General features: G+C 37.9%; 2 protein-coding genes across 2 annotated transcripts; one reads left to right on the top strand and one right to left on the bottom strand.

Annotated features, from left to right (window-relative positions):
* Nucleotides 1-1,769: 1,769 nt before the first annotated feature.
* On the bottom strand, nt 1,770-4,298 carry LOC130094964 (uncharacterized). Its single transcript, XM_056261583.1, has 3 exons — nt 4,223-4,298; nt 3,601-3,766; nt 1,770-2,118 (listed from the first exon to the last, which is right to left on the bottom strand). The coding sequence occupies exons 2-3, from the start codon at nt 3,729-3,731 to the stop codon at nt 1,770-1,772; spliced, it is 480 nt and encodes a 159-aa protein (XP_056117558.1). The 5' UTR covers nt 3,732-3,766; nt 4,223-4,298.
* Nucleotides 4,299-14,905: 10,607 nt separating this feature from the next.
* On the top strand, nt 14,906-18,056 carry tdgf1 (teratocarcinoma-derived growth factor 1). The gene is made up of 6 exons (XM_056261589.1): nt 14,906-15,189; nt 15,281-15,330; nt 15,421-15,576; nt 16,689-16,803; nt 16,881-16,990; nt 17,524-18,056. Exons 1-6 carry the CDS (start codon nt 15,170-15,172, stop codon nt 17,622-17,624), a joined length of 552 nt encoding a protein of 183 aa, XP_056117564.1. The 5' UTR covers nt 14,906-15,169; the 3' UTR covers nt 17,625-18,056.
* The last annotated feature ends 279 nt before the right edge of the window (nt 18,057-18,335 follow it).

Raw genomic sequence — 18,335 nt, 5'->3', positions numbered from 1 at the left:
TGACCAAAGCAGAAGGTAAATAATAGATGTGTTTGTGTTCTGACCAAAGGATCACGTCTTGTGCACTGAATGACTTTGGCTTTGCATCGGGCCATGAGGCGATGTTCTTTGGTGGTTGTGGGTTTGACATCTTCCATGATCGACCCCAATCTGACCTGCTCTCAATCTGGACGGATTTGAGCATCGCAATGCTACTGACATCCGACGTTACCTGGAAATTCAAATAACAATCACCTTGTCTTTGGTAAAACTCTGTGCCGGTAAACATCCAAGAATTATCCCAATCTAGAACTTCTTTTTTTATGAGATGTGCAAGTCCAGGACCATCAGACCTCTCCTTAACCCTCCATGAGTCATTCCACTCTTTCGCGGGATGTCGTTCTTTGAAGGTCTGATAATCGAATGATCTGCTAAATGCATTCGATGCTCTGCGAAGTTCCTTTCTGCCTTTGATTTCCATTGATTTCTCAAACCAGATATGTTCAGGCTGGAAATCCTCCAAGCTGGAGAACCTCCAAGCATCCGTCCACTCGGTCATTGAGGGTCTATCATGATTGCGCTGATGAGTTGATGATTTCCATGATTGTTCCCAGTCTGCCACAGATCTTGCGTATGTCTGTTGGCGCACTGGCTGGGTTGATGCACCTTGCCCTTGTCTTGCCAGAAGATGCTGACGTCTCGTAGTCCTCCAGGACTCAGCCCAGGTAGGAACCCCTGCTGGTCCATTATGCGGGATATCCTCATTTTCTAGCACTCTTCTAATAGGTCTGGGGTGAGCATTGGTGGACCAACCCTGCTGCCATAAACTGCTGTCTTGATTGAGAGGTAAGTTTGTGAACCTCCAAGAACTGGCCCATTCAGTGAGAGTTTGTGATGTGGAGGAAAATTGTGGAAGTCTCAGTTTCCTCAATGCTCTTTCTTCTCTACGCTGGCGTTTCAGCATCTTCCAAGAATCCTTCCAGTCAGTTTGCTCTGAGAACTGGAGCATCTCTCCCCGCTTTTGGATCCTTGGCAAAGCAAGTACGTTGAATTTCACATGTTCACTTTGTTGGTTTAAACGGTCTGGTTTCGGTGTCTCAACCTTCACTTCCACCTCCCCACATTCAGCTGTATTTATCTCTTCTTTATACTCCAAAAGATTTTTTATGGTCGTCCATGATTTTTCCCAATCAGACGGCGGTGCATCCCTCCCACCAAACTGAATTGCGTGCTTCATCTCTCTAGGCACATTCATTATCATGTTGCAGATGTCAGGATGCAGTTCCTCAGGCACCACCGCTTGAGATTTGATTGATTTCGTCTCCTGTTGTGATATGGTTTTTGCAACCCTCCAAGATTCACTCCATCCTAGGTTATTACCTGTTTTTGACTTCATATGAAGCTGCTTCTTTACGTACATCCAAGAATTTTCCCATGGTAATTCAGGTTGTGTTTCCTCATTAGTTGAGGGCTGAATTGAATCGGGCATGATATCACCTCCTTTCACAGGCTTCGTTGTCTTCCAGGATTCGAGCCAGTCTGATGCACTTTCCTGATTCTGATCCCTCCACAGGTTGTAAAATGTGTTGCTATCACTTTTGTTTTTAGTGCCTTCATGAGACTCTTTTCGCTTCTGAGTGAATATCCAAGACTTCCTCCATCCTGTACTGGCCAGAGCTTGTTGAATGAGCTCGGAGTCTAATGCTTTGCTGAGCTTCTCCCACAGAAACATGTCATTGGAGCTCATATTGTTGTTGGTGTCAAACCCAAGATCAAACCAGGGTTTACCGTCAGTGCCTGGCTGAAGATTGAGAAACTTCCATGGCTGTCCCCAGTCGAATGCACAGGGATTTTCTTCGAGAAAAATCGAAGAACTTCCAAGACTTCGACCACACCATCAATCCCGGGTAGCTTTCATTGAGGTGACGTAACAGGGCCAGTTTGTTGGCTTTGGTTGTTTTCGTCAGGTCCACCTGCCTCTGAATCCGACTGCTCTGGAAACCTTGAGGCCTTCCCAGGTGCGTCTTTTTAGCCTTGTGTGCATCAAGAGTTGATTCTTCAGGAACCTTTGCTTTTCTCTCCAGTCTTTTAGGGGGTTTTATCTTGGAGGACATGCGCCTCTGCCAATCTTGATTGATTCTATGAAAATTTTAATTTGAACGGACAACAAATGAAAATGATTTCTCATTAATTATGAAATGTGGTTTGAGTTAGCTTCTTTTGTTTTAACAGATTAATTAAAGATAGCTGTTGTTATTAAAATTAATATTAACGCAATTAAAGTTGAAGCGACCACAAGCTCATTATTAGTTCTGAATGGCCTTATTATCTGAGAACAGAATAGGCAGAGAGGCAGTTGGGATCAAACATACAAATGCTGCATTCATGCCATATCAGAGTTACTGTAATTATGAGATGACTCAGAGATTCTTCTCTGAACTTTTCTTGTGTTTGTCAGAAATTATTCTTTTCTATATCAACGCTCAAAATGCATCATTGTGCATTTCTCCAACTTGCAATTATGAGTTCGAGAAAGATGCGAGTTTATTATGGGGTTAAAATTGTTGCATTATTCCAAATAAATAGATTGAAATTCAGAATGTAAAGAGTTTCACAAAAACTAATAAAATGAGATTTGCAAATAAAATCAAAATTACATTTGTGTTTTATGCGTGCAAACACAACTCTGCCTGGCATTCATTTGTGAATCGCTTGCTGTGCATTTGTAGATCACTGCACGCATTTGTGGATTTTGAAACATTTATAGTGTCAAGACGTGCAGACAAATCCACAAATAATTGGACTCCACCCACCATATCCTTAAGCCAATAAAATAACAGCCATTTGCACTGACCAATCAGAGCACGCTCTTGCTCTAACCAATCAATTTTTTGTGATTTTATTCATCTGCACTGGCTCAAATAGGAAGTATGAGGCCCATAAAATTGGTACAGTAAAAGATGTTTAAAATTTGGAAGCCAAGCCACAGTATTATATTTTATAAACCATTTAAAAATGCCAGAGAAACAGCATTCAGCCTCGTGATAAACATGTGAGTTTGTGTAATTGGTGAAATTCCTGGCACACAACTGCCAACAGCATTTCACACTTCTTCAGTCAAGCAGTTTTAATGACGCATATGAGCAGCTCCGGGGATCTAACGATGTATAGAGCATTTTAAATAGTATTTTAAATATGAAATACATGTATTACGATTCCCTTTGTTACTAGAGAATATATAGGTGGGTTCTAGGTTGCTTTCTAAAGGCATTTAACACATGATAAAACACATAATTATGTAAAAAAAAATATATTATTTGTGAATTTGATTTAAAAAAATATTTGAATAATGCAACAATTCTAACCCCATATTATTTTTATAAGTTGGAAACTAATAATTACAGTAATTTTGACATGGTATGAGCATAGATATTACAAAACTGTATGATTTGCAAAGGGTTCAAAAATATTTTCATCAACAAAATATATCAACAAACTGCCTCAGATGCACTTTAAGACATTTTTGAGCCACAAAGTTGTTTTTATAAATATCGAGTTGGTCATTTTAGAGTTTTTCTGATTGACAAATGCAGTAAAATGAGAGATTGGTCAGGTCCTCACCTTTCCAGAGCACTTTTCCGTACCCTCTCCTCTTCCAGCTGTCGTTTCTGTCGATGCTCCCTCAGTCTGATTTCCCAGACATCCTTCATAATTGAAGAGCCACATACTAACACCTCTGCGTTTTTGTCCATTATTATAGAGACTCCTGCTGTAAGCAGAGATGAAGCTGTCAGTGGAAGAACGAAATTGGATTTTACAAGATTGCAATGTTCCCTTGTATAAACTAACCATAAAATGTGCATTTGTTTACAATAGCTCATCTAATAGCATGCATTTGATTAAGCTATTTCATTTAACCAGGGCAGGCAATTAAATATAAACACAGTACAAAACAAATGCAGACCAAAAAAAAAATACTATTTGGAACATTTGCACATTTTATAGAATACATTTAGCAGGGAATCATCACTTATCAGGCAAAAACAATACCACATGAAATTGCTTCCGTGATTAATTCTAAAATAGCATAACTAGATTGTTCTTTCATGCTATATTTAAAAGCAATAATCGTGTTTACCGCTATATTAATTGCAATTTCATAAGTGCACAGCATCCAATCCTGCGGTCCTGTCAACATAAAAGAGTATTTCTCTGCAATAATGAAATAAAAAATACATGTTACCCGTCTGACTGTTCTCTGTTAAATGAGCATCTGGCTTCAGAAGCAGCTCATATAAGTGTCAATGTAACTTAACTGGCCCGTGTAAACAGGGCTCTTGACCCGGCTATTTATAACACCCTGCGGGACGGTTGCCACGTGGCTTTGTAACTCGTTAAAGAAGTGCTTGTCTGCATTAATTTAAAAATATTCTTTGTATTTCATGGCATATGTAGCTACTCGACCAGATTCACCTGTGAACCTGTGACATGAGTCGCTACAAGGATGTTCTCACACTTGTAGTAATGATTAACGTCGAGGAATGGAGATGTCAGATTTCACAATGAAAATGATGGAGCTGGTGGTAATTAATACACTGCATTTAGGTGGTACATGACACAGTTACTAATTAATATAGGTAACTTTATTCCTTTGAATTAGGATGGAAGGATCAAGTACAGTGTTTCAGGGCGGTGCGCTCAATATAGCCACTAGAACATGATGTTTGCTACGAGGTTGAAATATGTTATGAATGTACAATCTGCATATGGAAATGACTGGGCATACAGTAGCGAGTAAAAATAACCATGAGCCATAAAGTTGTTCATTTTAAGGTGACACTTGCGTACACAGCATGCAGATAATCAAATATAAATATTTAAATCACTCATTTCATTGAGCTGTTGTTGTACATTCAATTCAATATCTCTTGTTATCAAGTTCGCTCCAATATTATTTAGCTCTTTTATCCTCAATGCTGTTTATTTTTATTTTTTTTACAAATTAGAAACTAATAATTACAGTAATTCTGACATTGCATGAGCACAGCAATATTCTCAGATATTAAAGTGCCCCATTTTACCTGTTGTATTACCAATCAAGCACTGAGGAAGCCTCCGGAGCTGAAACTCCACACGAGCCAATCACAACAGACTGGGCCATCTGACCAATCAGAGCCAGTAGCGGAGATAGCGTGGGCGCTTGGGTGCGGCCGCCCCAGGGCCCCGTGCCAATAAGGGGCCCCTCATACACCGCCGATCTTGCGTCACTGGACAGGAACGGGGCCCTCGCCAGCAGTGATGCCGGTAACTTTTTTCAGTGATGAGTAATAACGCGTTACTATTTCCAAACCAGTAATCAGATTAAAATTACTGATCCAAATTACAGTGCGTTACTATTTTTTTTGTCATTTTCTTTAGTAGAAATGATGGCTGATATGCGATATGAAACCGAAATGTGAGTGAGAAGGCAGAATCGTGACACACTCCAACTCCCAGGGTTATCCCTCCCGTCCAGATCCAATGCTACCACATCTTTAAATTACTATTAGTAGGCTATTGTTTGAAGTTAACATTATAAAATACATAGACCTACACTACACCACAAAACTAGTTGAGGATAATTTCTTTAAAATTGGGCAATTCCAGCGTTATGGACGTGACATTTGGTAAAAATACATTTAATACCAATATACTGAAACGTCTGTTTATCCTCCTTAATAAAGGAGTCCAGACTCCAGACATTAGAAAAATATCAGTCTACACATGCATTTTATATTTAATATGAGGGAACTACACGGACGTGACACAAAAAAACCTTTAACTTTTAGGTGGCAAAAGTACAAAAAGTAATACCCACCGAATGAAGAAGGGCTGGCTCTCCACAGAACAAAATATTAATTTTGTCTTATTTTTCGTGTTCGCATTTATGAGGGAAAAACAATGTTACGTGACAGTTCCCCGTTACGGACGTGAGCGCTCTGAAAGCGGCACTGAAAGACTGCTTTAAAATTTTCCCAGAGACATCAAACATAAAGTACAAAGCCATTCATTAAGGCAAATTTCGTTTTGTATTAAATGTATCTTAATTTGAATCAATGTTTCATCAACCAATTGCCTGGATTTAATAAATAAGAAGTAAATATAGCAGACAATAGATAATCACGACACGGAGGCGCCGGCGCGTGAACTGGAGCTCGTCTTGTGAGTCATAAATGAACCGAAACACAGAGTAGGCCTACTTGCCTCACACACCTGAGAAATATATCTATAGAAAGCTCGAAATGTGTACTTTTACAGAACAATTCAAAACGAAAGAAAACAGACTGTTCTCTGAAAAGAACGAGATAGCCTTTGTGTTTTATTTAACATATAAGCTTACTTGGCTCAACAAGTGATACATTATTACATATGCATTCATCAGATATTTTACGTTTGTAATTTTAAAATGACTTGGTAGCAGAGGGCCCCATGATGAAGCTCCGCCCTCACTGTACTGAGAGTCTAGCTCCGCCCCTGATCAGAGCAGAGTCTTTCGGTAAGGAGGGGTTTACAGTGTATAATATGAGAAAATAAAAGTGTTTTTTGCCCTTGTCTGCATGTGAACCTATTGTACTAGACTCCGAAACAAAATTAGGAACTTTTAAAATAGCATAATAGAGGAACTTTAACTATATGGAAAGGAATGGGTTAAAAAATACAATCCATTTTTGTACAGGACAAATAAAACTTTTTCAATTCAATATCTCTTGTTATCAACTTTGCACCAATGCTGTTTTTCTCTTTTAGCCTCAATGCTTGCATGAAAACGTTTCATTTTGCACCACATTTGTCCTTGTTTCTCACAGAAGTTGCTGACATCCTGAATCGTAACCTTTCAAACGGAGTGAAGAAACAGTGCTGTGCCATTCAGAAGGCAGACAGCTCATTAGGAAAGAGAGCGTCAACCTTTGCATGGCTGATAATGATTCAGCTGTCATTACCGTGTCACTTTTCAGAATAGAAATCACAATAATCAGGTCTGTCAAATGTTCCCCATAAGAAGCAGAAACTTACACTCGCTGTCACAGCCAAGAATGACATGCATATTCAATCAATAATGCCTTGTCGAATGAATCCTAATTGAAATATTTCATTACAGCAATCCAAAGGCAAGCTTTGCAACATTTAAAGGAATAATTAACCCAATATTCATGTAAATCAAAACCTGTATGCTGTTTTTTTTTGTTTTTTTTTTTGCATGCAGTGACAGTTCATAGTGACCATTTCTGTCAAGCATCATGAAGGACAAAAAACACGACAAAACAATACAAGTAATATAAAACACAATGAAAGTGCCTTATATTCAAAGTCTTCTGTTATTTTATGAGAAAAAGAACCAAATTTGAGACAATTGCCAATCTCACTTTCTTGTTTTTCACAACAAAACAGCCGCTTTTGGGTTTGGAACAACATGAAATGACAGTGTTCATTTTTGCACTTCGCATTACAATTTCATCAATGGATGGCATCAAGAAGGAGCTACTATTTAAATGAAATTGGATTAAATTCCTGGTCGTACATTAAAGGGAGAGTTCACCTGAAAATAAAAAATGCATTTTGTGTTTTGTGAAAGGACAGTCTTCATTTTTAATGCACGATCAGGAAGTTTCAATTTCATCTATGGATGGCATCAAATAGGAACTACTATTGAGCAATATATTTGGAAAATGAATAAACCCAAGTCAAGTAAAATATAACAGCACTTCTTACCTGTGTTGATATCATTATATCTGTAAACATGCTGGAGCACGTAATGGGCCTGCACTGGCATTATCCCTGGGCTTGTTAATTATGGGAATGAAACACAAAGATATGTAAATGAATTATGAGCCAGCAGGGGGCTCACATGAGTCAGGCCTGAGATCATCAAACCTCTGGTGTCTCCTTCCTTTCACACGCACCACTGATTGCACTTTTATAGGACATATTTTGGCCGGGGATCAAATGAATCCCATGTGATAAAGTGATGAAGTTACATGGATTTAATCAACTTTGACATGTAGAATATTTAAGGTCTTATATTTACATGGTTGGAGATCACTGTTGCTCATGTTTGAAGACAACTTTAATCCTTTATTTTTACTTTGCACTGGTGGAAAATGAATGGCTGCAATTGGAGTGAAGATGAAGGTCAAATCACATTTCTTGTTGAGGAAAGGCTTGCTTTTACATTGTAAAATGTGATTTTTCGAAGTTGTATAGCCTATAAAACAAGTTTGTCAAATAAAATTGTAGTCTTTCTACATCAAAATGTATTTTTTAAAGGCCTGTTCACAACAAGAACAATAATGATAACTATACAGTATTACCATCCACACCAACGCATTCTGTTTATTCCAGCGCACACTGCAGTTATTTCATCTGCAGATAAATTTCATCTATTTCAATAGATATTTTTAATATTATCTTATAATTTGGCAGCAGGAATATTAGGCTACTGTCACTTTAAGACCTGACACCATTATACTGTTACACATGCGTTTTCTTTCTCTACTGTTTACGTTCACTTAAAACATAACTGACTGTGTTTACGTGAATACTCACCAAGACTGGCATTTTGAAATTATTTTGTGTTTGACTGTTTAAGCGCAATAAGCAGCTAAAAATATCTCAATTTAGCACTGAGGGGCGGCTTTATGTGCCGCTCTTTGAGTGTGAGAACAACATCTGCGGGAATGAGTAAAATTATACACAATACGCGCAATCCCGCGCTGAAATTCAAGCCCTGTAACACCAACATTATTCATCTGTAGCAAATCAAACGAGTGAGTGAGTGAGTGAGGAAAGGCGGGTTTGTGTGTCACTCGCTGTATAGAACATTTTTTTCCATAAAGGGTACTTTAAAATAGAGTCAAGAAGCCTAGGTTTCAACATAGGACCCAATCTAACCTTTTTTTTTTTTTTTTTTTTTTTTTTTTTTTTTTTATTATTGCAAATTAACAAAGGAATAATACATACAAGGTAGTGAGACACATATACAATACATAAGAGAGAAAAAGCACAAAAACAAAACAAAAACAACAAAATACAAAACAGCCCAGTACAGTCATCGATAAAGTGGTGTATGTAGGGACATGAGATCCTTTCTGTGATGCAAGTATGGATAGGGACAGTCCGGTAGTATCAGTATAGTTTTAGTGAAGTATTAATTATCCCAACAATCACAACAACAACAGCAATATATTAATATTAGTGGTGATAGTATCAATGATAATATTTATAATGATAATTCATGACAATAATAGGAGCATTAGCTCTAGAAATCTATAATAATAGTAACAATAGTACTAATAACAATACATTTAGGTCAGTCAAAAAGATGTCACCGTACCTGCTCTAAACTCTAGGTCAGGGGGCTGATCCACAGCTGCCAGTGAGCACAACCAACAGACATCCCCACCCCCCTACCCACACAAACACCAACACCTCTCCTCTATTCAATAATCCGATTCCCCCTCACCGCCGCCAGCGACACCCAACCCCCGTAGTTATGTTTTAAGGCTCCATTGAGGTTTCCTCTAAAAAGTGCGCCGGGGCACCATAACAGGCACCTCCAAACCAAGCTCCCTTAGTTTGTTTGTGACCTGACATAACCAAATGTTATGGGTGGTTGGCCCTCTTGCCCCCCCTTTTTTTTTTTTTTTTTTTTTTTTTTTTTTTCATGGCTTTGAGCAAGGTGTGCACTGGTTAGCTCCCCAGCCAGAGACACCACATCCAACCCAGGTATCAAATCAATATTATTCTTTAACATGAGGGAGGGATCTGGCCAGAGGCAGTGAAAGGGAGGGGCCAGTCAGTCCAATCACTAAGTCTGTAATGATTATGCCAACAGGATATGCCAATTGTACCCACCACCAGCACCTTTTTTTCTAAGAGTGTACAATAAACAAATATGAAAAATCCCACAGAAGCACACTGAAGGACGGACCAGCATCAATCTGGTGTCAGGCAAATTTCTTCATAAAATGTACTGTAACAGTCTTATTTGAATTGCAGTCTAATTAAAAAAAAACAACAACAAGTGACTCGTACAAGCACACATTTAATCTGGATTTGTCCCCTCAAATCGGCGTTTCGCTGTCCACCTCTGCTACTCTAATTACCTCTCATATTCCTCTGGCAGAAACATGACAGGCTGTCAGCCGTAAGAGACAGAAATGCACCTGTGAGCAGAGAGAATAAATCACCTTTTGACTCCTCCTGTGTCTATAACAAAAGGGCATCCGACCTGAAGACAGCAGCGCAGCGTGAAGATCCGTGACCTTGTTGCTCATTAGCGGACATGGTTTAATCCTTCTTTATGTGAGGGAATTATCTAATTAAACCTCAGTAGCCCATTAGCAAAAAAGAAATGCATGTATTTATGAACTCTGTTTTGCATTCAATTATTTAATAACTGAAGTCCAAATTAAATTGCATATGAAATAAACTCTATTTTCTGGTGGTTTCTTGATTAAAACTTGCTGCTATGATGCTAGAGTGCGGTGGTTGCCAGGACATTGCTATACATTCAGTATTTATTTTAATTAAAATAGAAAATAGTTTAAAGGGCCGTTTACACGACACCGTTTTCAACTAAAAAGGAAAACTTTTTATGTGTTTTAGCTGTTCTTTTACACGACAACAGCGTTTTGTGGGCCTGAAAATGCAAACTTTTGAAAAAGGGGATTTAAAGTGCAAGTTTTCGAAAATGATACAACTACAAAAACGCCAATTTGTGAAAACGGTGACGTCATGCGTATGAGTATTACGTGTTCGTCTATAGACGTGCAGTGTTTCCATACAAAGTGACATCGCCATCTACTGGCCTGGCTGCAGAATACACCGTTTTTAGTCGGTTTCGCAGATCCATGTGAACGGGGATCGTTTTGACAACATTGCATCTGTACGCAAAAAAAAAAAAACACAAAGGAAATACTGGTTCTGGTTTTAGTTCATCGTTGTCGTGCATAAGTACCCTAAGTCAAAGCTGCCGTCGGCAACATTTTTTTTATCATATTCCGTGAAATCGACACTATAATCCGACAGAACAACATAAATAAAGTGGTTTTAGAAAAAAACCCGAGCTTCTAACTCCACCTGGAGCGTGTTATTTGTTTTGTAAAAATCCACAGCTCCCGGATCATCGGGTCCAATCAGCGCAGGGGGGTGTGAGATCTGACTGTCAATCACAGATCGGGCACACGCCACCCCTCGCGCACGTTACAATCACATGCACACGCCTGAAGTTCGCGCAGTAACGAAGAGTGATGGCGGAAAATCAAGTAAGCTCATTTAGAGTATAAATGACGTTAGCAATTGCAATCTATCGGTAGATTAGCCAGGGCAGCATACCTCCAAATACTCCACGGTGTTGATGGATGCTGATGAGACGGGCGCGTTCACAGATAACCTGGTGCACACGCACTGACGAGCACGAACTCGGTGGGAGGGTATTCGTTGATAGTGGGGGAGGGGCATGAGAGTTGTAAACATTCAAATTTTGCCTAAATCCACTCAATCTGCCAGACTTGCCGACTGCAGCTGTAACCCTCTGGGGTCCTTCGGCCCAAATGGACCCGAAGCATTTAAATACTTTCTTTTTTTTTAATCATAGCTTTTTCGGAATGGTCCGAAATTTGGTGACTTTGTTGGTACTTGGTATATGAACACCCAAAAAAATTGGGGACAGGATTTGAATAGTCTAAGTGGTTGTAAAAAAAATAGTCACACTCAGGACCTTCGGGTCCAAATAGACCCGCATAGGAAATGAATGGGAAATTGGCAAAAATGTGAAAATACAGAGTTTTTTTGTGCGTACAATCTACAAATCAGCCACGATCCAGAAAAAAAGCACACAACAGTGAAGGGGTGAATCTATAAAACATCAAGAGTGCAAAACAGACACACACACACACAAACACACTTACATACACACTAATAAATTCAGATTACATATGGGTTTTGAATTTTTAAGATGCTCAGTTTGTCCACCAGATGGCATCCATCTCATTTCAAAAATTGCTTTCATGAGGCCTAGGCTTGACTCTAAAATGAAATACAGCTTTAAAAAAAAAAAAAAAATTTAAAAAAAAAATTTCTATTATATTCAATGGGGACAAAATGGGTCATAATTATTGCATAAATATTAATTATAATTCATTTTTATTTTTGAAATTATCTCAAAACACCAAAAAAGAAAAGAAAAAATATTATAAAAAACAAGTAAAAAAAAATATATATCATATTAATCCCACCCTTCCGGCCCATTTGGAGCGAAGGTCCTGAGTGTGACTCTGAAATGAAGGACCCCAGAGGGTTAACAGTAACAACAATGGCAGTGATGCATCACTTACACTTTTAAAAATCACAGTTCTTTAATGGCATCGATGGTTCCGTGAAGAACCTTGGAATCTTTCCACAAATGGTTATTTTCTCAAGGTTCTTTATAGTGGAAAAGATTCTTTAGATTATTCAAATGTTCTAAGAGAAAATTGAAGAAAAGAACTGTTCACTGAAAGTTTCTTTGGGGGACCAAAAAAACTTCTTCCATGGCATTGCTGCGAAAACACGCTTTTTGCAACCTTTATTTTAAAGAATTTATTCTAATAAATACACATGAATGTTGATTTAATCATTAAAATATTATTATTAAACACAAAGCTAAAAGGTCATTAGGTAATGCTCATGGGTCAAAGGTGCCTGTCATGTAATATACCAGCAGTGTTCAGTCTGACCTTTAGCCTTTCAGGGTGGGCCTGTGTCACATGCTCCAGCAACTTTATTTAGCAACTGGTCGACGTCTGTGCTGAAGATCTTTCCTCTAGATGGACAGAGCGGGTGTTCTGCTGGGAAACAATTCCCTGCAACAATTAGTGGAAATGTTGGCATGCATGAATGTAAAAATAAAAACGTTAATGGCACTAAGAGGAAAGCTCTCCCAGCGGTGATGCATTGTGCTTTAAAATGAAAAATGCATCAACCTGAGCCATGTAATTTGCATGTAATTTCTTTTTCAAAAGGATGATTTTTTTCCCCCACCGGACAAAATTAACTTTTTTTCATTATGCAGAAGACAGACATACATTAAATGTGAAATGTAAAATAGGACAAGGCTATAACTAAAGCTTGCATTTGGATACAATTATGCTTGTTCTGTTTAAAGATAATAATTTTGACTTTAAAATGAAGTTGAGGTTTAGAAAGAGAGAGTCTGTGAAAAGAGAAACCAGGGCATATATATATATATATATATATATATATATATATATATATATATATATATATACTGAAGTATATTTTGATGTTTCTGGTTGTAGTTGAAAAGACTGAATGGCAAACTAAAATGTTTGAAAGTTCTTCACCTCACAGGCTCAGAGAAATCGGCTAATTAGAAACCAATAACCAAGAATAAGGACAGAAATAGAGACGGAAGCGTGTGCTTGTGCTTTATGCACCTCTTTAAAGAAGTGAACTGCATCAAACTCAAGAAATTCCTCAAAGAAACTTACTCTAATTACTTCCCTCACAGCTCTCAGAGGTTATATATATGTACTGGCGTTCCTTTGGAAATGTCAGCCTGTGGGAACAAGATCACCAGAGAATTCATTTGATTTTCATGCATAAATGTTATGAAAAAATTAGCAATTGTGCATCAACAACAACAAATACCAAACTACTTCCGAACAAAAATGATTTGATGTTTATATCTGTTTTTTTAATTAAGATATAAGATACATTCAATATAAACATACAGAAATATGTAAATACTCTAAAATGTGCAATCAAAGAAATGTATGTTTCCCTGAGTGTCCAGAGTGAACCGAGCTGGACTTTATTATTATTCAAACATGTGGAAAATAGTCAGAATAAATAATGAGTACATGCACTAAGCAATGATCTAAATAATGTAAGAGTTTTTATTTTTAACTTAAAGCAAAATACCACAGGTGAACAGGGTATGAAAATGAATAGATAGGCTTACCACCATACTTCACCAGTCGTTGATTACATTAAGAACTGCAAAAAAAAGTGCATTATAGGTTTGTTTTTTGAAAAGTTATGTTTAAATATGCAAACAAGATGTTTAAATTGGCTTAGTTAAATATGCACTAATTTGCATACATTTCTAGAACAAAAATCTGAACATTGGATAAAGCCAGATTCAAAATTCTTGTTTCATTTAAAAAAAAAACATATTGGAATCAAAGGCTTTTAAAGCGGGGATTTTTGACATTTTTATCACTCCATAAATCAGAAAATACTGTCACCAGCCAGAAAAAAATAAATCATAATTTTTTAGGAATAAAATGTATAAAATCAGGCAAATTATATATAAACAACCCCCTCGGTAAAAACCTTCAGAATATAGATCGGAATAGGGATAGGCTGAAACTGTAAAGTTTGGTGTGTGTAAGTGCTGCTGAAATAAAGATTTCTGACTGCAGGAGAAAAACTCACTTTGAGAAAACAGCCTTTAAAGAGATAGTTCACCCAAAAATGAAAATGATCTTCTTTTGTGTTCAGCAGAAGAAAGAAACTCATACAGTAAATGATGACAACATTTTCCAGTCTACTATCCCATAAAGTGCTCTAAAAGATCCACTTAAAAGTGTATTTTGGATGGGGTTTTTTTCCACTAATCTGAAAAAACACTCTTTTTTTTATATGGCCCAAAATCTCAAAATTGACAGATGCATGAAAAAACTGTTTTGCCTGTAGTGTCTCGCCTTAAGAAACAAAGATCCTTGGTTAAAATAAAAAAATCCCCAATTATAGAGCATCAAAGTGCTCTGATAGCCTCTAATCGCTTCTCTGTGATACCGAAGAGAATCGATTCATTTCAAACCGGTTTGACTCTTTCTTATACTATCTATGGTTTGACTGACGGGACGAATGTGAATGGAGGCTCGTTTGCATTTGTGGGTGTGCGCGCGCGATCTCATGTATGACAATGGGAGGGGTTCACAGGTGTTAATGGCGCGTCATGAGGGAGTCTGAAGCACTAAAGACCCCGGAGAGGGACAGAGAGAGGGTGGTCTGGGTATTTGGTGTTTGTGATGGTGACACTGCGGATGTTTTGATGGTGTTGCAGACAGTGCATCAGTGTTGAGCAGACCAGTCACATCACACGCGCGCGCTCTGGGTGTTTTGCAGTTTGCCAGCGAGCGGAATGACGAATCAACTGTTCAGGTGAGAAAATGATTCATGATTCTTTTGGGATAATCGGAGCGTTTGTCTTCTTTCTCCTCAGGCCTCACACATTTGCTCTTCTCCTCTACAGGTTCTTGCTGTCTGCTGTGGTGGTGTGTCAGGCTGTTTCTACTGAAGCAGGTAAAAGTTGAATCTTTAACGCAGGATGTTTAATTCCGTATGTGGCCGGTTGTTGTTTTTAACACGGATGGATAACGCGTTTTCTCTCAGGTTGTGAGGGCTCAGAATGTGGGAAAGCTGGAGTTTCTGGTAAGCCAAAGCAACAAGCTGAATTCTTGAATAAGTTCAATGAAATGAACACGCAAACGCCGCAGCGTCAACACCACAACGCAGAGGCCGCGTTACCGTTCATAGGACTGACTGGAGGTGAGCTCATCATAACCATAATGGAAGAGATGAATGCATGCATGGATTGATAAACAGATATAGATGTGGTCGATGTATATGTGTCGTGTAGGCCTATTTATGATGTGTATATAGATTAATATTATCGTTGGGAAGTCACCGGATCAGAAAAAGTTTGGAAACATTACGATTTTTAATGTTTTTGAAACTGCATGTAATTGATAAATAATACAGATTTTTTTTTAATAATAATGGCTTTTCTATTTCTATTCTGTGTTAAACTATCATTTATTTTTGTGATCAAAGCTGAATTTTCAGCATCATTACTCCAGTCTTCAGTCACATGATCCTTCAGAAATCATTCTGATATGATGATTTATTATCAAAGTTGGAAACAGTTGTGCTGCTTAATATGTTGTGGAACCTGTGATGATATTTTTTTCAGGATTCATTGATTTAATAAAAAAAGTTTAAAAGAACAGCATTTATTCAAAGTATAAATCTTTTCTAACAATATAAATCTTTACTATCACTTTTTATCAATCCAACACATCCTTGTTGAATAAAAGTAAAATCTTTGGAAAGTCATGATAACTTCTAGAAAGTCCCTAAGTACAGTACAGTACAGTCACATTCCTGGACACAGGAAGTTAAAAATAAAGATTATTGGAGTTTGATTTACAGAAAATACTATTTTCAGTTTTCTACTTCGGTTAATTCAACGTGATGCTGGCTGTTTCCTTGTAGTGGTTAGTGAACAGCTGTTTAGCAATTCCTGAGTAAAAATCTTTTCTTTTTTTTTAAGACATGGACAAAGGAAACTACTTGACTTTAATTGCACACCATTGTAAACAACACTTACAAACATGAACCAGAGTAAACAATGTGCCTGAAGTAGAAAACTGTGTGTTTTGAGCATTTAAGCTGGAGTTGAGTGGATTTCTCCCTTTATTAATGGGAATTCCAGTGTTGTCGAGCGTGACGGCCTGCACAGTGTCTGGATGGCTCATGTCGTGTTGGGAAACAGATGTTGGTAGCAGCTGTTTAGATTACACGTCATACATTTTTGGGGCTGCTGTTTCGCGTTTGCTTTCTTGTATTTAATATCTTCATTTTGCTGTTTCTCATCTCAGTTGCTAAACAAAGTCGTACCTGCTGCAAGAATGGTGGAACGTGCATTTTGGGAAGCTTCTGCGCCTGTCCGAAGTACTTCACCGGTCGCAGCTGCGAATACGACGAACGCCTCAGGTAACGCCGAGATCGAGCTGTACAGCACTGTTGCGGTCGCACGGGGTTTTTAAATGCTTGTGTTTTTACTTTTACAGCGATTGCGGTGTTATTCCACATGGAGAATGGGTTCAGAAAGGATGTTCGTACTGCAGATGTGGATATGGAGTTTTGCACTGCTTCCCGCATGTTTTCAGCAAAGACTGTGGTGAGTTTATAGATGCGTGTTTGTTGTAAAGTCTGCGAGTTTTGTTATATTACAGTAAGGCCAGACACACAGTTAAATGGATAGTTCACCCAAAAATGAAAATTCTGACTTTTTTTTTTGTTCCCCCTTAAGTTTTTCCAAACCTGTATAAGTTTCATTATTCTGTTCAACACAAAATAAGATATTTTAAAGAATGTTTCTTCAAATATTTCTTCAAAATATGTTTCCTTGTGTTCAACAAAAGAAAGAAACTCATACAGGTTGGTGAATAAATGATGATTTTTTGGATGAACTATCTCTTTAATGTCCTTCAGTTTGCTGTAACTAATTTAGTTAGAGATAAGCAACAATAGACAGAAGTTCTCACCTCCAACGATTCCCTGATAGGGCTGTGAATCACTGACTAGCGCTTGATTCAAACGGACCGCAAATGATTATTCAGGGCGTCTGTTTCTTGTTTGAGTGGCTGTTTCTTCAAATAACATTCCTGTATATCATTTCATGTACGTTTTGTTTTTTTCATTTTCTTTCAGACGACTCTCAGGAAGTTCGGTGGTTCCGCTCAAGAGCCCTCCGAACGTTGTCATCTTCAATCATCATGTTTGTTGCCTTTATTTTACCCTTTCTACTGTAAATTCGTTTTCTTAACTGGGTTTTGTACATGGCATTGACATATATAACACAGCAGAGACGGACTACAAACAAAAAGACGTTTGTTTTAAGTTTTCTTTCTGGGCAGCATTTATTGTCGGCACTGAAATGCATTTTGCTTCCAGTGGAAGTGTAACTAGCTGTGTTAAAAGCAACTGTTTAGTGAAGGAACATGTGTATATAGGATTTATATAGAAAATATATTGTGTTTGTGTCAGTGCGCAGCCAAACCAAATGGATTCTGTCTTTTTCTATGTCTCTGTATGAATTTATTGTACCAGAGAGTGCACTGGCTGAAAGTAAAGCTTTTTTTTATATATATAATCAGTATTTGCAAATACACTCGTGTTTTCATTTTGGAATATACATGTCATCTTAACAATGAGGCGCAGTTCTTGATTTAAAGTCAAGTTCTCGCCGCCCACATTTGTGCTCAACTTTCGTTTGCTGTGCTTGTCATCGGAGAGAGAGTCAGATAATGCTCAGATAGCCTGTGATTGTTGACCTTTCGGCTATTTTCTCTTATCTTATATAAACAAGTCGTCCGTCCGGCCAATCAATCTCAGTGGCTGGAATGACTATCTTGACCTTCTTGAGTTGGCCGGTGATGCACTGTAACATTCTGTATGATTGAGCGAATGAATTTGTCTCATCCAATTAAAACTTGCATCAATAACTGAGATGGCTGACTGTT

The sequence above is a fragment of the Rhinichthys klamathensis genome, unplaced genomic scaffold (genome assembly GCF_029890125.1).
Source record: "Rhinichthys klamathensis goyatoka isolate OS25496 unplaced genomic scaffold, OSU_Roscu_1.1 h1tg000183l_1, whole genome shotgun sequence".
Lineage (NCBI taxonomy): Eukaryota > Metazoa > Chordata > Actinopteri > Cypriniformes > Leuciscidae > Rhinichthys > Rhinichthys klamathensis.
The sequence above is the reverse complement of the archived record's forward strand: the minus strand, read 5'-3'. Positions and strand labels throughout refer to the sequence as shown.